The 21,931-nt window shown below is 57.8% G+C and overlaps 2 protein-coding genes across 2 annotated transcripts; both read right to left on the bottom strand.

Annotated features, from left to right (window-relative positions):
- Positions 1–3,646: 3,646 nt before the first annotated feature.
- Positions 3,647–8,018, bottom strand: LOC143393613 (alpha-1-antitrypsin-related protein-like). The gene is made up of 4 exons (XM_076847991.2): positions 7,379–8,018; positions 5,802–6,072; positions 4,741–4,888; positions 3,647–3,922 (listed from the first exon to the last, which is right to left on the bottom strand). The coding sequence occupies exons 1-4, from the start codon at positions 8,016–8,018 to the stop codon at positions 3,731–3,733; spliced, it is 1,251 nt and encodes a 416-aa protein (XP_076704106.2). The 3' UTR covers positions 3,647–3,730.
- An 8,239-nt stretch (positions 8,019–16,257) lies between these two features.
- Serpina1 (serpin family A member 1) lies at positions 16,258–21,380 on the bottom strand. Its single transcript, XM_076847990.2, has 4 exons — positions 20,745–21,380; positions 18,692–18,962; positions 17,336–17,483; positions 16,258–16,533 (listed from the first exon to the last, which is right to left on the bottom strand). The coding sequence occupies exons 1-4, from the start codon at positions 21,373–21,375 to the stop codon at positions 16,342–16,344; spliced, it is 1,242 nt and encodes a 413-aa protein (XP_076704105.2). The 5' UTR covers positions 21,376–21,380; the 3' UTR covers positions 16,258–16,341.
- Positions 21,381–21,931: the final 551 nt, after the last annotated feature.

The following is a 21,931-nucleotide window of genomic DNA, read 5'->3' as shown; positions in this document are numbered from 1 at the left end:
GGGACCCTTGCCATATTCGCCAATCACAGACTTCCAAGCAAGTGGGAGGAAACTGAAAGGAAGGGCTGGGGCCAAAGGCTGGGGGGAAACATTCACTCCTTCTCTGCTCAAGTCCTAGCTTTTGAGCATGGCAGTGGGTACTTGTCTGCCTGGGCCACTGGAGCCTTCCCCTTTTGTCTGGCCACACTTTTTTTCCTTATAAACATTTGGACCATTGGCTTTATTCTAATGAGACCCCCCCCTTTCAGATCCATCCTCCTTTTTATCCTTTTGGGTCCGCCTGTCTTTGGACCTCTGGGTCTCAATTGATGAAAACCATGATGGCCACCTAATCAGCTCTTTGACACACCACTTCTCAGTAGAGCCTCTAGGTTTGCAATTTTTGGCAAATGTCACTCTGAGCCTGTCCCACAAAGGCTGCATTGGTCACCTGTTGCTTCTCTTCACTGACAAACTTGCATTGCGGCTGCTATGCTGGTATGTGCCCCTCTTCCCCTGGATGCCTCTGGGCAGGGAGAGGGTGGCAGCAGCAGTGGCCTGGACACTCAGCTCTGAGTCAGTTGGGCACAGCTCTTTTGATCATTGCTGCCAGTTTCATAGGGCAGAGGGGCCTTAGGCAGATGTGGGGCTGAGAGAAATGTTGAGGGCTATCCTGGGTGTGAGAGGGAGGTGCTGGAGCAACGGGAGGCTTACTGGGCTCAGTTTGTCTGCAGATGAGCTCTGGTTAGGCTAGGGCTCAGGGCTGGCTCCGATTCCTTCTAACTCTTGGCACAGTTTTTTTTTTTTTTCTCTTAGACTTCCTAGGAGGGCTTCTTGATATCTTTTACCTTTAGATTCTTTTCTTCATTGGGGCCCGTCCTAGGTCTGGATATTGGGCTGCATCAGATCAATCATGGCCCAGGGTTTCTCCGTGAAGGAGGGAGTATGATTATTCCAGCTTATGAGCTCAATGGTGGAGAAAGGCTGGCACTCAAAACTGCCTTGTCTCCCTCAGACGTCTCCCTTCTGGTCAACATGGGCAGGTCCCTTAGTCCCTTGCAGGGGCATCTGGAGAGTTCTCATCTGGGTTGTGGCTCAGGTCTTGGGTCAAATCTCCCACCTTCATCTTGGGATGTGAAAGAGTCTTTGGTCCTAGGAAGACTTTGGCTCTCAGGACATCACACAGGAAAGAAGAGCCAGTACTGGGGCCATCATTTGTCACCTCTGAGGACAAGGGGGCTGAGGGGACGGCTTTTTCCTCCCCTTCTCTGCCCTGTATCCTCAGGGCGGCAGCTGGCCAGGTCCTCTCCTGTCCTCTCCCACAGAATGCTATGGGCAAGGTCAGTGGAGCTCTGTGGGCGGTTCCCAGGGTTGTGGGCTGCCCAGAAGGGCTGGGAACTGCAGGGACACTCCATGCTGGGCACAGGCTCTTCCTAGGGAAGCACTGGGTGCCACCCAGCACAGGTGCCAGCGATTCTCGTGGTTTAGGAGGAATTACTGCTCATGAGCCCAGGGAGGAACAGAAGAGTGGGTGAGGGGTTAGAGGAACAGGGTGAGCCATGAGGTCAGGTTGCCACTCAGTAGCCATGGGACGGTGACAACATAGGAGACGGGTAGCCGCCGTGAACCTCGGTTTTCTCCTTGGGTCTTGGAAAAGCACAGATATCTGCTGAGGGCATCACGGTGCTGCCACTAGGATTCAGGGGGAGAGACACTGGGACAGCACTGCCCAAGGAGTGCCCTTGTCCCCACCTGCTCTATTCAGAGGTCTGGGAGGCCTAAGGCCTTGTCTGAGGTGACTCTCAGGCCAGCTCCAATGTGGGCTGTACTGGCAGCAATGAGGATAGGGGCTCAGAGAGGTCTGACAACCTCACTCAGGTCACACAGCTGCTATGTGTTAAGATCCAGGTCTTGGGACACTCATGTGTCACTTCATTCTGGGTGACTGATGACGTTCATCTCATTGGAAGTGTATGTGCAGGTTGGAGGTCCCTATGTGAAACCCAGAGATCCTGTTTCTTCTTCAGGGAGAGTCCAGACCCACTGACAGGTGGTGCCATGTGATGGCAGAGATGGGACTGTTCAGACTGTAAAGAGGACCCTGTGTCAGGACTCCACCAGGGCGTCAGGTCCACCCTCCTCCGTGAGAGGTGAGGGAAGATGCTGAGATGGCCCTGAGGTGTCAGTGTGGCCACAGGAGAAGGGGACCCCGAGCCCTGGGCTCCCCGCTACTTCAGCCCAGCAGCCTTGAGGGTGGAAGGGGCCAGGGCGCCCCATGGCAGGGCTGCTCCAGGACAGCCTGGGCCACCCACCAGACCTCCTGCTGTCCTGAGGACCCGGGGGACCCTGGAGGAGGGGCCAGATGCACTGCCCCATGAGAGCCCAGGCAGGGCAGGAGGGCTGGGGTTCCAGGGGGGCTGTCCTTGCCCTGCCACAGCCAACACAGCCTGCCGTGACCTTTAGGAGCCATCCCTGGGACCATGGCACAGGACTAGGAGAGGGGACATAGGGTAAGTGGCCTGGGGACCTGGGGGCCTGGTGGGCTTGAGGGGGAGACAGTGACGCAGAGCCCCTCCTGCTCACTGGGGACAGGGGGCTCTTCCAAGAGGGGACGTGTGAGCCTCCTGGGCAGCTATGGAAAGACAAGGACAGAGGTCAGGTCCTGGCCCAGCCCATTGAGGAAGGCTCCTCACCACCTCCTCCAACCCCCCTCAGGACATGCCCTGTGAGGCACAGCGGCCAGGTCTGGTGAGGGGACAGTGTGGTGACAGGGGTCATGGTCACCTCCCTGCTGTGGCTGTAGTCACAGCTACTCAAAGCCAGGGTGGGAGCAGCCAGGTCTGGGGGCACAGAGGGTCATGGGTGGATGTGCGGTGTCCCCAAAGCTCACGAGGGAGACACTGCAGAAGGTTCAGAGGAGACATGAGGGTTGTGAGGACCTAAAGCCAACCAGTGATCCTCCCTGAGGGGTTACCTGGGGGTCACTGAGGGAGGTGGGGTGGCTGGAGGGGAGGGCACAGGGGACATGGGGTGTGGCTGGAGGGGGAGGGCACTGGGGACATGGGGTGTGGCTGGAGGGGCAGGCACTGGGGACATGGGGTATGGCTGGAGGGGGAGGGCACTGGGGACATGGGGTGTGGCTGGAGGGGCGGGCACTGGGGACATGGCTCTGGGGTTATGTTTGTGTCTGGCCAGTGAAGTCTCTCTGTGCTTCTGATCACCACGTGAGCCGCTTCCCTCCCTCCACTCTTCCTCCATGGGGTCAGCCTCACCTTGGGCCCTGAGGAAGGGACCTGGCTGTGTGTGGACTGAGACCTCTGCCACTGTGAGCCCCAAGTAAACGTTTTCTACTCTGAAATTGTCCTGGTCGGGTCTTTAGTCAGAGAAGCACAAAGGCTGACCAACAGGTGAGGCTTCTTGGGTGGGTGTGGCCAGTGATGGGTGGGAAGGGGCATGGGGGCCACAGACCCCCTCAGGATTCCCAGTCAGGACTGGAGTTCTCAGAATGGACATGCTCAGAGCCCATAGGACATGGTTTCAACCGTCACCATTGACCAGCACACACCTGACACAGTGTCACTAAGAAGTGCTGTGACCTGGAGTCCTCACACGACCTCAGGACACAGGGAGACACAGAGACCATAGGGTGTAGGGTTTGCAGTCCACCTGTAGACATTGCCCAGACCAGCCTGTTTAATGTCACCAAGTAGGTGGCTTGGCCAGGAAGAGAGGGGCTGAAGCCTGAGACCAGCTATTTCTCTATGGGATTCACTATTTTGCCACCAAAGAGGGGAAAGTTGGTGTACTCATCCATAATGATGAGAAAGAAGGGCCTGTTGAACTGGACAGTGGGGGCCTTAAACAATGTGTTTTCTTCCCATTTGGCATCCCCTGCGGCCATTGTCTCTTCCTTGTCGAAGGTCAGCTCAGCCTTATGCAGGGCCTGGAGGGGAGAGAAGCAGAGGGGCTCTGAGGTCCTGCTGCCCCACACCAGGCTGCAGCAAGGCCCCACGTGGGAGCCTCCTACCAACAGGACCTCACCAGGGCCTTCCTGCTGGACCAGCCTGTCCTGTCCTAGGCCTCCCTGTGGGTCACTCAGGTACCCCCCCACCCATCTCGGCCTCTGCCTGACTCAGCCTGCTCCCCTCCCCCTCCTTTCCTGACCTCCATCTCTTCCTGCCCTGGGATGTGACCTCAGGGCACAAGAGGAAGATCATCATCCTCCATGTCACCTGCACATGTATCCCCTTCCCCCTGTAGGGCTAGGAGCTCCTTGGCACAGGGACACTGGTGGTGACCTTCCCAGTGCCCAGACCCCAAGAGGGAGCCACTCAAATGGATCTGCAGTTGCTCTGCTCCTTCCTGCTTTCCCCAGCAAGTGGTCCATTTGAGTGGACTCAGAAATGATTCAGATTTGCTGGTTCACAAGAAGCTCTAAATGTCACAGGTGAAAGATTCCAGAACATTCCCTGAAGTCACGGAGCCTAAGCCTCTCTGAGTAAATGTGGGTAAACAGAAGCCCAAGGACTCCATGGCCCTGGGAAAGGAAGAGGCCAAGGGTCAGTGGGACCCTCGGGGGTGGTTCCTGGAAGGCCACCTCCCTGGCCCTGTCCTTGTCCCCTGTCAGAGCTTGTGGATCTCTGCATCCTCAGGAGGACCCACCTGGCCCTTGCTGTATCCCTTGGCCCCTCCCTCAGCCTCAGGCCTGAGCAGGCCCCCACCACTCTGGCCTGCAGACCCCTGGACCATGGCCATCCTCACCTGGGAGAGCCTCAGGGGAGCGTCCTCCGTGATCCCAGACAGGTCAGCCTCATGGCTGAAGACCTTGGTGATGCCCAGACTTCTCAGGACGGGCTTCAGATCGATGGTTCCAGAGATGGACAGTTTGGGGAAGTGTAAATTGGCTGGCCTGGTATGAAGGTGGGAAATGAGGGCATTTCACAGGGTTTCTGGCTTCTGCTGGGCCCCACCGTGCTGTGAAAGTGTTTCCTCTCCTGATTGGTTCTCCCACTTAGTGCCCTGTCCCCCCCTCAGCAGAACTGGAAGTCACTGGCTTGTGTACTTTAGCTTCCTGGACCCCTGCTGTGCTGCAGGCTCAGCTCCTTGTCCCCAGGATGGTGTGAGGCCCAGGGACTGTGCTGAGGCCACACACTGGCACCTGAGCTCAGGGACCAGTGCCAGGCTGCCTTGTGCTCCATTCCCAGCCTGGGTGTGGTGGCTTCAGGAGGGCGGGGTGGGCCAGCGGTGGTGACCACCCAGGGGCTGTTAACCTGCAGGTTCGGGTGTCACATCTGCCTGCAGTGCCTTCTGCATCAGCACCAGGGCTGGGCTCATTACCGTGCCCCTGTGCCCTGCTCTGTGCCTCACGCCCCAGCTCTGTGGCTTCTGGGGCCAGTGAAGCAGCCTGAGATGCGACAGAGAAACAGAGCCTGTGGGAACATGCCCTGAGCTCCCAGCCCTGCCTGTTCCTGTTCTGGGCCTTTCCATGCAGGCACCTCCCCTGTGCACCACATCCCATCTTCCAGGAAGTCCTCTCTCATGCTGCCCTAGCCTGCAGGCCCAGGCCTTTGTCCTTGTCCTGACACAACATGCTGGCATTGCTGCTCATGCCCCCAGGTGAAGGGCAGGGCGCTGGCCTTGGAGGGCAGGGAAGGCCTCAGGCCAGTCTCTGGGTGCACTCCCCTGTCACTCACCCTTCCCTGAGCCTGGCTCACACTGATGGAAAGCACAGCTGCTGAGCCTGTAGCACAGGGCCCTGCGCAGGGAACAGGCCCCCAGCCATCACTGGCAGCTCCTGTGTGGGCACCTGGACGGGGCATCACCTGATGTCGATCTTTCTCAGGATATCTTCAAAGTGCTTGGGGGTCAGTTTTTTCTCCACCTGCAGCATCCTCCCTGGGTCCGGCAGGATGGCGAAGGTGGTGGTGTCACCCAGGTAGTGCTGAACCAGCACCCAGCTGGACAGCTCCTTGTCGCGGTGCAGGAAGAAGTTGCCCAGGCAGTTGATCATGGGCACCTTGATGGTCATCTTCCTGTTCACGTGAAAGTTCTCTACGATGTGCCGCTCAGCATTGGGCTCCTCATTCCATTTGCCTGGAGGGAGGGAGGGAGGCAGGGAGGGAGGGGTGAGATGTAGGTTGGGCACTAGGCAGCCACCGGGGCGCCCTGAGTCCCCTTCCTGTGAAGATCCTCTCTGAGCCTCAGTTTCAGTGTCTGTCAAATGGGATGAAGATGGAAACAGGGTGCTGAAAGGTTTATGTGGAAATAAAGGAAAGCCAGAGGGGGTTTTAGGATTTGGATACAGTCAGGCTTAATGTGAAAACCCAACTCCAAACCGACATGGCTCTAGGTGGATTTTATGTGGATTTAAGAGTCCCCGGAGGTGCTAAGAACACTGATGGCAGGATGGCCCTGGGTGCTTCTTTCCTGATGGTTCCCTGTCCCTCGTGGATACATGGTTTTGTCTGTATTCAGGACACCCCTAAGTCCTCGTCCTGGACCCATGTGAAGCCAGAGCTCCCCCTGGGCTGGACAACAGTCCCTGACCCTCACAAGCAGCAGGGACGCCTGAGCCCCGATATCTCATTGGGCAGGAGGAGATGGTGCTGGGCGGGACAAGAGCTGCCCTAAGTCCCCGAGAGCTGCCCCCTCAGTTGTGCTGCCAGGTCCTGGGGCTCAGCACTGGACTCCGCCTAGGAACAAGGGAGCCAGGGTGGGAGGAAGCTGACCCTGGCCTTGACTCTGCTGGCCTCCCCTGGCCATTGCCCTGGGGCAGTGGAAGCTGCCTTAGGACCTGGGGCCCTGGAGTCCTGGCAGGTGGCAGGCTGAGGGTCCATGCCAGCTGCTTAGCTGTGATGGGCCCCCACTGTGCCATGCTCTGTGTGACTTGGGTACTCCTTTCAGACCTGACAAGATAGGACAGTCGCATCCCAAATGATGAGGTGGCTCCTCCCATGTCAAGGCCATTGGGTGGTGCAGGCAGGATTTGAACACAGGTCTTGCACACCCCCAGCTGCCACACTCCACAAGAGTTGTCCAAAGTACATTTCATGAAAGGCCCCTCCCTCCCTCCACCTGCTACCACTTGCATTTGTGGCTCTCTAGTTAGGAACCATCATGTGTGTCCCTCCCTCTTGGGGATCCCCAGTGAGCAGGAGGACAGTCAGGGCTCTGACAGGTCCTGCAGAGAAGATGACCCATGACCAGCTTGAGCTGTTCCCTCCCGAGCCTCCTGGGTTCACAGAATGGATTGAATCGTTTCCTAGTGGAACCCAAGGAGGCCAATGGAGAGGCCCTGCCCTGTTCCTTTCCGCATCGTGAAGGAGAGTTTAACAAGAGGGAGCCTGAAGGACACTTTGGATCATTTCACCGGAACCAGCTCAGGCTGGAGGCACCTCACCATGGAAGGAAATGTAGTTCAGCAGGGCAAGAGCCGTGTCGTTCTCCAGATGGTGGACCAGACCCGTCACTGGCCTTTGGGTTTTCTGCTGCATGTGACTGTTGATCTGTTTCTCGGCTTCGCTGGTGTTCCTGAAGTCGACGGGGACGATCTCTGAGTGGTACAGATTCTTGGTGTCTTGGACAAACTGATCCACGAGCTTTAGGCTGCTGCGGATGAAGAGGCTGCTGCCCGTGGTCAGCTGGCGCTGTTGGCTGGGCTTCTGGAAGGCCTGGAGGAGATGCTGGAAGCACTCATGGATCTTAGCCTCTGGAGTCTCCCTGAGATTCAGCTTCAGGCCCTCCAGGATCTGGGTGTGAGTGTCACTCTTGGTCCCCAGGGAGAGCATGGCAAAGGCCATCACGATGCTCACTGGGGAGAATAAGACATTGCTGTGTCTTGACCATGTGGCTGGCTCCCTGTATAAGGTGAAGGCCATGTCAATGACCTTGGAGGAGACGTTGTGGCAGGTTGAGTGTTCCTCATGCTCGTGGCCATGATCAGATGATTGGGCCTCCTGGGGATCTTGCGCCTGGGAGCCTGGGGCCAGGCAGCACAGGCCTACCAGCAAGAGGAGGCCCCATGAGACGGAGGATGGCATCGTCCTGCAAACAGAGAAGGGAGGGCCATGTCCCAAGCACAGGCCAAGACGACTCCCCTGCCCAGTGATGGACACCAAGCCAAAGAGTCAGCTGACCGACCGTGGGCTAGGTGCCCATCCCACGCAGGTGCTGCCTACCTCTTCATCGGCAGTGATGATGGTGCCCCTGAAAGGCACAGCAGGGTCTAACCCCCACGGTGAGCTATCAAGAGAGTAGAGCCTGGACCAGGCCCTGGGGAGGTGAGCAGGTCTAGATAAGGCCACCAGGGTGCAGCCCCACGATTGAATCTGGGGGTCTAATTAGATGAGAGATCAGAGGAGACACACACCTGCTCCCTGAGTCTGGCCACTTGACCCCTGTGCAGCCTCATGACATCTGGCCGTCAAGAGAGCCCTCAGCAGATATGGACCCTTGGCCATGAACCTGAGCCATGAGTTCCAATAAACCTCTCCTCACCAGGATCGACCCAACACAGAATGCACTCAGTCCTCATCCCGGAAAAGAATCAGACAAATATCAAAATGAACACGATGCTGTCCCTCTGGTGACCTCCGCCCAGCTTTCACCCGTGTTCACGCTTGGCTTTCTTGTCACAGTGCTGAGGGGAGAATTGTAACTACTTTCTGTTACTAAGGAAGCTGAAGCCCAGAGAGGTTAAGGTACATAGATGTCCAAAGTCAGCCAGCAAGTTAAATGGCAGAACCAACTCAGGCAGCAGGCAGGCTGGGTCCTGAGCCCCTGCAATGACCTTGAGGTGCAGGTGCCCCCAGACCCCATTCTACCATGAAAAACCTGAGGCACAGGAAGCCTGAGAGAACTGTCCCCAGTTACCCAGCAAATGGACTCTATCAGATCAGGGAGGACTTTCAAGCATCCGAAATATTTCTGCCGGCTCCCACTGATCCCATTATACAATGGACGGAGCAGTTGCTGCCCAGAGAGGGCAGGATCTCTTGCCAAGACCCACAGCCAAAACACAGAGCAGCTGTGGTCATACACAGCTGCCTGATTCCAGCCCATGCTCCCCAGATCCCGAACACTCCATGCATTTCCCTCTTCTCGCAACTATGACAGCCCTCACTTAGTAAGCCACTTGAATTTGATATTTTTCTGAGTCCCATGACATTCCTAACCTGGGAATTGCCACTGATAAAGAGCCTATGGGATCACTCTGGTCCTTGACACTTACAGACACTGGTTTTGGTCTCAAAGCATGTCTTATTCTACTTTACAGGGTGGGGAAAGCAAGGCTTAGAGTGGCTTTAGTAACTCACTTAAGACTCCACGGCAGTTCAGACTGAGCTGGAGCCAGACAGGTCTGCAGTCTGATGTGGTGCTCTGTGGGCAGCTGGGGCCGTTCCTATAATTCTGACTCCTCTGAGGTTGGGAGTGTGGCTACTGTTCAGGCTGATCACCCAGGATGGCAGGGTTCCGGGTCCTGGCAGTGTGGACATATTGAGCTGGGGGATGCTTTGCCATGGGGGACTGCTGCAGGATTTGTGGCAGCCGAGAGAACACCAGATGTCTGTCATGACGCTGCGGCCCCCAGGTGTGGCAATAAAATAATCTCCAGACATTGCTGAGTGTCCCCTGCGGAGCACCCTTGCTGAAGAGCTTGGAGCACCCCAGCCAGTTTGTCCTCTTTCTGGCCTGGACAGAAGCTCTCCTTTGCAACGTGGGTTCAATCTGCCACATTGGAGCCAAAGTGTGCCCGGGACCCAGGCATTTGAAATGTTTCTCCTTCCTGACCTGAGGGCTGTGTGGGGTCCCAGGATTCCTCTGGGGCTGCTGTGCCCACCCTCCAGGACACTATAGCTGGTCTCCCACACATCAAGGTGCACCTCAGAGCCGCAGGGTCCACAGTTCACGAGAGTGCGATGCCCCCGGCTCAGGGCAGTGTCCTTGGACTAACCTGCTGCACCTGTCTCCAGAGTTCAGGGCCCTGCATATACTTAGCCAAGGTCCCAACAGCAGCCCAATGCTCTGTCCTGGCCACCAATATTGTCCCAGACCTTTTGTGGACATGATGAGGCTTTCTCTCTGGAAGATCAGTGTTTGGGGCAGGAAGAGAGTTAAACAGACCCAAGTACTAATCCAGGTTGCCAAGAGCAGCTGTGCCACCCACACGGCACAGTGGAACCTCTCTGAACCTCATCTTTCAAAAAGGACGGGGACAATTAAATGAAATAAAGACCGATACCAAACTTACATCCAGATAGGACCTGGGAGGACAGGTCCTGGGGGCAGAGGTGGTAGGCTTTGTGAACTCACAGCCTTCACAATGGCGAGGGGCTGGCGCATGGGACACAAAGCCATGAACCTAGTGAGAAAGAGCAAGGAGAGGACTGAAAGGGCAGCCAGGTCACCGAGGAGTTAGGTGCACACCTCTCCTGGGATGTCCAGCAGGAGATGAAGGGCAGAGGCCACTGGGGCCGGAGGGTGGGTCAGTGAGTGCAGGGGACAGGACCTTGGACCTCCTCGGAGTCTGAGGAGCCAGCTTGATGGGCTGAGCTCCAAGGGCCCCCTTTCTCCATGAGGGGGTTGGGGACATGCAGTGCAGGAGCCTCTGTCTGGGTCTCTGGCTCGGGCTGGATTCCCAAAGCAGCAGGGTAAGGGGACAGGGCAGAGGCCCAGATGGAGAAGAGGGCAGGGCTGCCCAGGTTGCCTCCTCCACCCTCTCCAGGGCAGAGACCAGCAAGGACAGGAGGCTCAGAGCCAGTGCACGTGTGGAGGGGCCACAGGAGAAGTCACTAGGTCAGCTCCCGCCCCAGTGTTCACCCTGAGGCCCACTGTGTGCTGGGGCAGAAGAGCCAGGCCCTCCCCCTCCCCGAGTCTCCCAGTAGCAGGGCCAAGGCCCGGCACCTGGGCTCAGATGTGCCCTGCCTATGGTCCTGAGCTGTGCCCGCCTCGGCTTCTCCTGGGTGGACCCCAGATGCTGGAGCAGGCAGGAGGCCGCGAGCACCTCCCGATCAGCTCAGGAGGTGTTGGGGGAGGACTTACTGTGCAGGCCCGGGGAGCACAGGGAGACTCACTGGCTGCCCTGCACCATGAGCTGTCCCTCACTCACACACACCCCTGGGGACTTATAGTCCACCTTAGGAGTGTGGGGACACTGAGTTCCTGTGGGAGCAGGAGCCTTCTGTGCTGAACATCAGCCTGGGGCACCTCCTGAAGCTGCCCAGGTGTCTGCCTGCAAGGTGCCCCTGTCACCTGAGGCCCTGCGGTCCTCCCTGACTGGGCAGTGCAGTGGAACCAGCTGGTGCCAGGCCATCAGGAGGGGGAGGTGGGAGGAGCCTTGTGGCCTCCCTGACCTGGGGGTCCCCTCTGCTGAGACACACCTCAGAGGTGAGGGAAAGCAGCAGATATGTCCTGCTCAGAGCCATGCCCTGCTGGGCCGCTGGCACACGCCTGTAATCCCAGGAGCCGAGGAGGCGGAGGCAGGGGAATTGCAAGTTCAAAGTCAGTCTCAGCAATTTAGGAAGGCCCTAGGCAACTTAGCAAGACCCAGTGTCTAAATAAAATATACAAAGGCTGGGGTGGGGGTGGGGTGTGGCTCAGTAGTTAAATGCCTCTGGGCTCAATCTCTGGTACAAAAAAGAAAGAAAGAAAAAAAAAAAATAGTGTTGTCCTGCACCTGATCTGTGTAGACATTCACCTATTTACTCACCTGAAGTTACAGGGCTCTTTTCGTTCTTATTTTTTAGTACCAGGGTTTGAACCCAGGATGTTCTATCGCTGAACCACAACCCCAGTCCTTTTAATTTTTTATTTTGAGACAGGGTCTCACTAAGATGCTGAGGCTGGCCTTGGCCTTGCGGTGCTCCTGCCCCAGCTTCCTGTGTCCTAGGCTCTAAAGCCATAGGAGGAGATGACAGCCCAGGGCCAGGTGGCACAGAGGCCCCTGGGTTCAACTGGGGAAGGGTCAACTTTACAGTCCCACGAATCCTCAGGAGTTCCTGAGCCTCGTCCTTAATCTGTACATCTGTTCCCAGGGTCCACCTAAAGGCTGACTGGACTCTTAGGAAACAACGAGTGTCCTGTAGCACACGGGGCCTTGGAAAGGGGAACCGCCTTCCCTGGGGGCCACAGGAGCCTTGAGGCCCAGGGAGCTTCAGGAGGACCCAGGGGCTGTGTGACCCAGCGAAGGTCGTCTAAGGTCATGGCAGAGTCAGCAGCCGTGGTCGCCGACCAGGGAAGAGCTCCAGTGCCCAGGACCCTGTCCCTGTTGACCCATGAAGTGAGATGTGCTTTGGAAAATATCCTGTGGAATTTCCAGTTATCAGTCAAATAAGGCTTGAGAGCCTTAGGGCCTTCCTTGATTTTGGTTCACACTTGTAAAACTCACCTAGACACACACGTGTGGAGACACACACACAGGAACACGTAGACACACCACAACACACTCTGTCCTGTCTCACCAGGCCACACAAGCACCACGAGACGCCACACCTAATGGTCTTCTGAGGCTGGGGCTGGACAGGAGAAGCCAGCCATGACCTGGGGACGGGGTGCTCTGCACAGGGTGAAGATGGAGATTCTCATGTTGCTAGGGAGGGCAGCAAGGATCAGCAGGGTGACTTGTCCTGTTTCCTACATGGCCACAGCATCAAGCCTGCTTGCAGGCCCAGGCCAGGCCCTCCCTCAGAACTGACCCAGGCTGCCTCCCCCAGCAGGCCCTAGCTCCCTGACCTCTGTCTCCCTCTGAGTCCCGGGTTCCCACATGAAGAAAGGACACTGCCTGCCCGGCCTCCCCTGCTGAGAGGGACTGGTGAGTGGGGAAGAGTTATGAGGGCGCCAGCCCCTGTGGCGGGGTCACTAGGACGGCCCTCTGCCTGCCTTGGGAGGGGCCCATGATGTCACATCAGCCTCCTGTACTTGGGCATGAGCAGGGTTCCTGCCCCTTTTGTGTGCCCAGAGAGAAGCCCACAGAGGAGAAGCCCAGGAAGCTGGGGCCAGGGGCAGGGGGAAGCCACCTTACACCAGGTGGCTCTCAGTCAGCGCTTCCTGCTCTGGGACCCCGGGCCTCTCTCTGCTCGGAACAGACCTAGGACCATGGCCAGTGTCCACAAGAGGGCCTGAAGTGTCTGTGTGCCCACAGGCCCAGGCCACTCCTGAGACCACGTTTGATGCCAAATCTGCCTGTTGGCCCAGGTCTGTGCACAGGTCTCTGGTCACCTGCCACCTGAGTACCCCCACCTGTGTGGGCTCCTACGGGGAGTTGTACCCCTCCAGGAGGTGAGGAGGCTTCGTCTGCTCCGTCCCTGCCTGGGACCTCCTCACTGTGGGTCCTCTGGGCTTTCCTGATGCCACAGCACCCGTCACTGCTGTGATGCCAACAACGGCTGTGGGAGCTCCAGACATCTAGGGCCTGTGTGGGCACCTTTGAGCTCCCCTGACCAGCCCTGTGCCCCACCTGGGGACAGCCACTAGAGGGACAGGACCAACATGGAGCACTTCAGGTTTTATTGCAGGGTGGGCAGGTGGTTATGCCCAAGGGGCTCTGGGCTTCCAGTGCTGGCCCCTCAACGCAGGTGGGTGAGCCCCACCCCGCCCAGCTCAGGGCCCAGGACGCTGTCTGGGCTGGGCATGGCCAGAGAAAGGGCCCTGTCACTGTGTTTTCATGGAGACACTGCAGAATGGAGATTTCTGTCCTATTTTTGGTGAGGACATTGAGGCAGAGGCTACAAAGTCACAAGGCTCCATTACCTTCTGTCCTACGTGACACTATAATGGCCAGAGCTCTGCCCACACCCAGCTCGTCCCTCCTGGTTCCCACCAAGCTGGTGAAGTCCCCTCTGGGGCTAGAAGATCTCCCAAGTGGAGTCCTGCCTCCTTTAGTGACTGGCAGGTTTAGAATTTAAAAGATGGGGTCAAGGTCAGAGGCTCTGGCTTCTCCCCCCTTCCCTCCCTGACCCTCAGGTGGCAGCTGGCCAGGTCCTCTCCTGTCCTCTCCCACACAATGCCAGGGCCAGGCCACATTGAGCTCTGTGGGCGGCTTCCCAGGGCTGTGGGCTGCTGAGACGGGAGGAGACCACTCCATGAGGGCACAGGCTCTTCCTAGGGAAGCACCAGGTGCCACCCAGCACAGGTGACAGCGATTCTCGTGGTTTAGGAGGAATTACTGCTCATGAGCCCAGGAAGGGACAGAAGGGTGGGTGAGGGTTGGAGGAACAGGGTGAGCCATGAGGTCAGGTTGCCACTCAGTAGCCATGGGACGGTGACAACATAGGAGGCGGGTAGCCGCCGTGAACCTCGGTTTTCTCCTTGGGGCTTGGAAAAGCACAGATATCTGCTGAGGGCATCACGGTGCTGCCACTAGGATTCAGGGGGAGAGACACTGGGACAGCACTGCCCAAGGAGTGCCCTTGTCCACCTGCTCTATTCAGAGGTCTGGGAGGCCTGAGGCCATGTCAGATGTGACTCTCAGGCCAGCTCCAATGTGGGCTGTACCATCAGCCATGAGGACAGGGGCTCAGAGAGGTCTGACAACCTCACTCAGGTCACACAGCTGCTATGTGTTAAGATCCAGGTCTTGGGACACTCACGTGTCACTTCATTCTGGGTGACTGATGACGTCCATCTCATTGGAAGTGTATGTGCAGGTTGGAGGTCCCTATGTGAAACCCAGAGATCCTGTTTCTTCTTCAGGGAGAGTCCAGACCCACTGACAGGTGGTGCCATGTGATGGCAGAGACGGGACTGTTCAGACTGTAAAGAGGACCCTGTGTCAGGACTCCACCTAGGGCGTCAGGTCCACCCTCCTCCGTGAGAGGTGAGGGAAGATGCTGAGATGGCCCTGAGGTGTCAGTGTGGCCACAGGAGAAGGGGACCCCGAGCCCTGGGCTCCCCCTACTTCAGCCCAGCAGCCTTGAGGGTGGAAGGGCCAGGGCGCCCCATGGCAGGGCTGCTCCAGGACAGCCTGGGCCACCCACCGACCTCCTGCTGTCCTGAGGACCCGGGGACCCTGAGGAGGGGCCAGGGGCACTGCCCCATGAGAGCCCAGGCAGGGCAGGAGGGCTGGGGTTCCAGGGGCTGTCCTTGCCCTGCCACAGCCAACGCAGCCTGCCGTGACCTTTAGGAGCCATCCTGGGGCCATGGCACAGGACTAGGGGAGGGGACATAGGGTAAGTGGCCTGGGGACCTGGGGGCCTGGGGCCTGGGGGGCTTGAGGGGAAGACAGTGACACAGAGCCCCTCCTGCTCACTGGGGACAGGGGGCTCTTCCAAGAGGGGACGTGTGAGCCTCCTGGGCAGCTATGGAAAGACAAGGACAGAGGTCAGGTCCTGGCCCAGCCCATTGAGGAAGGCTCCTCACACCTCCTCCAACCCCCCTCAGGACATGCCCTGTGAGGCACAGCGGCCAGGTCTGGTGAGGGGACAGTGTGGTGACAGGGGTCATGGTCACCTCCCTGCTGTGGCTGTAGTCACAGCTACTCAAAGCCAGGGTGTGAGCGGCCAGGTCTGGGGCACAGAGGGTCATGGGTGGATGTGAGGTGTCCCCACAGCTCACGAGGGAGACACTGCAGAAGGTTCAGAGGAGAAGTGAGGGTTGTGAGGACCTAAAGCCAACCAGTGATCCTCCCTGAGGGGTTACCTGGGGGTCCCTGAGGGAGGTGGGGTGGCTGGAGGGGAGGGCACAGGGGACATGGGGTGTGGCTGGAGGGGAGGGCACAGGGGACATGGGGTGTGGCTGGAGGGGGAGGGCACTGGGGACATGGCTCTGGGGTTATGTTTGTGTCTGGCCAGTGGAGTCTCTCTGTGCTTCCTGATCACCACCTGAGCCGCTTCCCTCCCCCCCACTCTTCCTCCATGGGGGTCAGCCTCACCTTGGGCCCTGAGGAAGGGACCTGGCTGTGTGTGGACTGAGACCTCTGCCACTGTGAGCCCCAGGTAAACGTTTCCTGCTCTGAAATTGTCCTGGTCGGGTCTTTAGTCAGAGGAGCACAACGGCTGACCAACAGGTGAGGCTTCTTGGGTGGGTGTGGCCAGTGATGGGTGGGAGGTGGCATCTGGTGTTGGGTGGACCCTGGGCCTCGGGCTGCTGTTGGGCCACAGACCCCCTCAGAATTCCCAGACAGGACTGGAGATCTCAGGATGGACATACCCAGGGCCCGCAGGACGTGGCCTCACCAGTCACCATTGACCAGCACACACCTGACACAGTGTCACTAAGAGGTGCTGTGACCTGGAGTCCTCTCATGACCTCAGGACACAGAGGGATTCACCAGAACCACAGGATCAGGGTTGGCCAGACCAACCATTGTTTAATGTCAACTGGGAGGGGTGCAGCAGGGCAGGAACCTGGGTCTGGCCCCCGAGGTGGCTACGGTTGTGTGGGGTTCACCACCTTCCCCACAAAAAGGGGGCTCTTGGTGGAGTGCTCAATGATGACCACGAGGAAGGGCTTGTCGAATTTCACGTCAGGGGGAAGAGACATGGGCATCATTTCCAAAAACGTGGTCCCCGCAGCCTCTGTGCCTCTCTCATCGATGGTCAGCACAGCCTTGTGCAGGGCCTGGAGGGGAGAGAAGCAGAGGGGCTCTGAGGTCCTGCTGCCCCACCCCAGGCTGCAGCAAGGCCCCACGTGGGAGCCTCCTACCAACAGGACCTCACCAGGGCCTTCCTGCTGGACCAGCCTGTCCTGTCCTAGGCCTCCCTGTGGGTCACTCAGGCCCCCCCCCCCAATCTCGGCCTCTGCCTGACTCAGCCTGCTCCCCTCCCCCTCCTTTCCTGACCTCCATCTCTCTGGTCATTGGATGTGACCTCAGGGCACAAGAGCCTCCATGTCACCTCCACATACATCCCCTCCCCCTGTAGGCTAGGAGGTCCTCAGCACAGGGACACTGGTAGTGACCTTCCTAGCACCCAGACCCCTATAGAAAGGCACCCACATGGACCTGCAGTTGCTTTTGGTCCCCTCCGCCTTTTTCTAGCAAGTGACCCACTGGACTCAGGAATGATTCAGATTTGCTGGTTCACAAGTAGCTCTAATGTCACAAATGGAAGATTCCAGAACATTCCCTGAAGTCACTGAGCCTAAGTCTCCCAGTGTTAATGTGGGTAAACAGAATCCCAAGGACTCCATGGCCCTGGGAAAGGAAAAGGCCAAGGGTCAGTGAGCTCCTCAGGGGAAGTCCCTAGAACAACTGCAGCACAGGAGGCCACCTCCCTGGCTCTGTCCCCCTCCCTGTCAGAGCTAGTGAATCTCTGCATCCTCAGGAGGACCCACCTGGCCCTTGCTGTGTCCCTTGGCCCCTCCCTCAGCCTCAGGCCTAAGCAGGCTGGCCTGCAGACCCCTGGACCATGGCCATCCTCACCTGGGAGACCCTCAGGGGAGCGTCCTCCGTGATCCCAGACAGGTCAGCCTTTTCGCTGAAGACGTTGGTGATGCCCAGACTTGTCAGGACGCGCTTCAGATCCATGGTTCCAGAGATGTTCAGTTTGGGGAAGTATAAATTGACGGAGCTAGTATGCACATAGGAAATGAGGGGTTCACAGAGTCTCTGGGGTTCCACTGGACCCAACGTGCTCTGAAAGTGTTTTCTCTCCTGATTGGTTATCTTGCTTAATGCCCTGTCCCCACCCACATCCATCGAAGTGCTTTGGCTTGTTTACCTTTAGCTTCCTGGACCCTTGGCATGGAGAATGTTCCCGCCAGTGGGAACATCTTGTCCTGTGGCCCCTGCACACCCCCTCCCCCAGGAGCCTTCCAGGCAGTTCCAGGGTGTCCTCCCAGAAGCAGGTGTCATCCTGCAGCCTGTGGTCACACCAGCCTGCCCAGCCAGAGCCTCCCCAGGGCCTGTGGTCCAGGGTATCATGGGTCAGTGCAGCAGGACTGACGGACACAGGCTCACTGAGGGAGAGGTTTGTCACCTCCAAAACCCAAGGCTGCAGGTTTGTCTGGTGTCCCCAAGGACAGTGACAAGACCAGCGACCTGTGCTGAGGCTGCACACTGGCACCAAGCCTCAGGGACCAGTCCCGGGATGCATTGCACTCTCTTCCCAGTCCGGGTGCAGGGACCTCAGGAGGGTGGGTGGGCCAGCAATGGTGACCACTCAAGTGCAGCTTAACCTGGACGTGTGTCACATCTGTCTGCAGTGTGCCTCCTTCACCAGTGGCCATGGCAGGGCTCAGGACAGTGCACCTGCTCTTTGTCACATACCCAGCTGTGTGGCTCCTGGGACAAGTGAACCAGCCTGAGATGCGACAGAGAAACAGAGCCTGTGGGAACGTGCCCTGAGCGCCCAGCGCTGCCTGTTCCTGTTCTGGGCCTCTCCATGCAGGTGCTTCCCTGTGCACCTCGGCCGGTCCTACAGCAAGTCCTCCCTCTGCTGCCCTAACCTGCAGGCCCAGGCCTTGGTCCTTGATTCTGCCACAACATGTGCTAGTGTCACTGCCCCGGCGAGGCCCTGGATATTGGGAGGGGACCAGGTACATTCTTGGGAGGGAAGTCCCCCCTCCAGCTGGATCTGTGTCCTGCTCTTTGTCCACTGTCCCTTCTCAGCTGCTACCTGACCTGAGCCCTGGCATTTCCTGTAGCACAGGGTCATTCCCTGCAGCTGTGGCCCCAGGGATGGTCCCCCCTGCTGCCCGTGCTGTCTTCTGATGCATTGGTCCTGAGGGACCTTGAGTCTGTGCCTGGGCCGTCCAGCAGGTCCCTGCCTGGACTCACCTGCTGTGCCTGTTCTTCAGGAACTTGGCGAGGATTTCCTTAGTGATGGTGTCCTCCAGGTGCTGCAGTTTCCCCTCGTCGGGCAGGAGGAAGATGGCGGTGGCGTTGCCCAGGTAGTCCATCTGCAGCACCCAGCTGGCCAGTGTGGAGCAGTAGTGCAGGTCGAACATGCCCAGGCGGTTCATCATGGGCACCCTCACGATGGTGGCCTGGTCTACATGGAAGTCTTGTTCCTTGGTGTGATCTACCTCGAAGGGTTTCTTCCATTTGCCTGGACAGAGGGAAGGTGGACGGCAGCGGGTGGGATGGGGGCTTGGGTGTGAGAGGAGAGCAGAGGCGCCCTCAGCCTGCCTGGGGGGAAGCTCCTCACCCACCTCTGCTCCATCCTGGGCAGGAGGGCCTCCAACCCCTCCAGGATGGGGATAGAGAGTGAGGGGTGTTCAGGTCTAGAGGATCAGCCGGGATTTCTAGATCCTGCAGCCTGCCATGGAGATGCCTCCTGACTGTGCCCAGTGAGCATTTCTGTTACAATTACATTTTTTATTGAAGGGCAGTTTGGGATTAAGTGAAAAGCTCTGGTCCCAGTCCTACAGTGGGACCTCTTCTCCTGAACCTCAGGATCCTTATTGATTGACAGTTCAGTTGTCACTCAGGTCAAACATTCAGTGTTCCCTAAATGCTTGTCCTGGACTCACATGAGAAGCACAGATGTCCAGGCAGCCCGCCTCTTCTAGGCAAGAGCTCCTCACCCTCTAGGCCACCAAATTGGGAGGGTAGTGCAGGGAACCCTGAGCCCACATGTCTCAATGGAGTTGGGAGGAATGAGACCTGCCCTAAGTCCAGCAGAGCTGGCCCCTCAGTCGTGTTGATGGTGGCCTGGGACTCTATACTGTAAGACTCTGCCCAGAAACAAGAAAGCCAGGGTTCAGAGGAAGTCACCCTGGCCTTATGCTATTGTTTGGATGTGGTGTCTCCCAAAAGCTCACTTGTGAGACAATGCAGGGTGCTTAGGAGGAGAAATGACTGGGCCATAGCCTTCACCTAATCAGTGAATTAATCCCTGATGGTAACAGGAGGCAGGTGGGCTGAGGCTGGAGGAGGTGTGTATTTGGGGGTTGTTGGGGGCGTGGCTATGGGGTATATATGTTGTCTCTGCAGAGTGGAGTCCCTCTCTGCTTCCTGATCACCATGTGAGCTGATCCCTCCCCCACACTCCTCTGCCATGATGTCCTGCCTCACCCTGAGCCCCAAAGAATGGAGCTAGACATATATAGACTGAGACCTCTGCAACTGTGAAGCACAAATAAACGTTTCCTCCTCTAAAACTGTTCTGGTTGGTCTTTAAGTGACAGTGGTGAAAAGCTCAGTAAAACACCTTGACTTCCCAGGACTCCCTGAGGCCATTGCCCTGGGGCAGTGGAAACTGCCTTAGGACCTGAGTCCTGTGGAGTCCTGGAAGGTGGGCAGGCTGAGGGTCCATGGCAGCTGCTCAGCTGAGACGGTCCCCCACAATCCCATGTGTGACTTGGGTACTCCTTTCAGACCTCACAACATTGTCCATGACAAGATAGGACAGTCACATCCCACAGAGGTGAGATGGCTAGTCCTATGTCAAGGCCATTGAGAGGGGAGGCAAGATGTGGACCCAGGTCCTGCACATCCCCAGCTGCCACACTCCACATCAAGAGTTGTTCCAAGGACTTTCCATGAAAGGCCACTCCCTCCCACCACCTGCCACAGTGTGCACCAGTGGCTCTCTAGTTAGGAAACATTACACGTGCCCCTCCCTGCTGGGGTCCCCAGTGAGCAGGAGGACAGTCAGGACTCTGATGCGTCCTGCAGAAAAGTCCATGAATTTGACGGTTTTATCAACTCTTCCCTAACTTAACTGATGGTGGAAGACATTTCAGGGCCTAGGCCTGGAAGGTTGGGGAGCCACTCTGAGAGGCCCTGCCACAGCACAGTGCTGCCAAGGAAAGTTCCAGAACTGGTGGATGGAAAACAGCTTTGGGGTTTCCATGGGAACCCACTCAGGCTGATTGACTCATCTTACCTTTAAAGAAAATGTAGTTCACCAGGGCGAGAACTGAGTCTCTGTCCAGATCTTTCACCAAATCCACAATTTTTCCTTGGGTCCCTTTCTCTACATAAGTGTTGATCTGCCTCTTGGCCTTTTCGGTGTTTGTGAAGTTGGTGGAGAAGGCCTCTGAGTGGTACAGGTTCTTGACATCCTCCAAGAACTTGTCCAACAGCTTCAGATTCTGGTCAATGAAGAGGCCGCTGCCGGTGGTCAGCTGCAGCTGATTGTTGGGCCTGTTGAGGGTTTGGAGAAGATTCTGGAAGCCCTGGTGGATCTCAGCCTCTGAGATCTCCGTGAGATTGAAGCCCAGGCCCTCCAGGATCTGGGTGTGAGTGTCAGCCTTGGTGCCCAGCGAGAGCGAGGCCAAGGCTGTGGCGATGCTCACAGGGGAGAAGAAGATGTTGGTGGTGTTGGACTCATGGGCCAGCACACGGTAGAGGCTGAAGGCAAACTCGGCCAGGTTCGGGGCGATCTTGTGGCAGGCTGGGTGCTCCTGGTCGGGCTTGGATGCATCTGTCTCCTGAGCATCTTCAGCCAGGGAGCCAGCAGTCAGGCAGCTGAGGCCGGCCAGTAGCAAGAGGCCCCACGAGATAGAGGATGGCATCGTCCTGCAAGGCAGAGGAGGTCAGAGGCCTGAGTTAGGTCCACAATGACTCTCTCTGGCTTGGACGGACACCATGCAGAGCCACCAGGGTGTAGTGAGCTCCAAGACGGCCCAGCCTGTGCCAAGCCCTTCCTCCTGCTGCATCACTGCAAACCCCCAGGGAGACGCAGAGCTGCCCTGAGCCCTACAGGGTGTGAATTCTCTGCTTCCTTCACAGTCCTGTGGGGACAACTGCTCTCCTCCTAAGCCTAGAGGGGTTCAGGTGCACGTCCAGGGTTGGCCAGCAAGTGTTGTAGGGGACCAGCTCAGGCACTGGCTGGTAGGGTCCTGAGCCCACCCGCTTGGCCTGTCCACTTGGCAGCTGCAATGACCTGGGTGCTGCATCCTGTGGGGAATGTGCTCCCTGGAGAGCAAGCACCTTGCACTTGGACCCCTTGAGGACATGGTGGAGCTGTGCTAGAGCCCCCAGGGGCTGTCCCCACCTGACCCTGACGGAGCCTCAGCCCTGAGTGAAGAGGGGCACGCCTAGGCTGCTCTGTGACCTCAGCCCCAAGGT

This window comes from Callospermophilus lateralis, chromosome 3 (assembly GCF_048772815.1).
Source record: "Callospermophilus lateralis isolate mCalLat2 chromosome 3, mCalLat2.hap1, whole genome shotgun sequence".
NCBI lineage: Eukaryota > Metazoa > Chordata > Mammalia > Rodentia > Sciuridae > Callospermophilus > Callospermophilus lateralis.
This window is presented reverse-complemented; position numbering and strand designations above follow the sequence as displayed.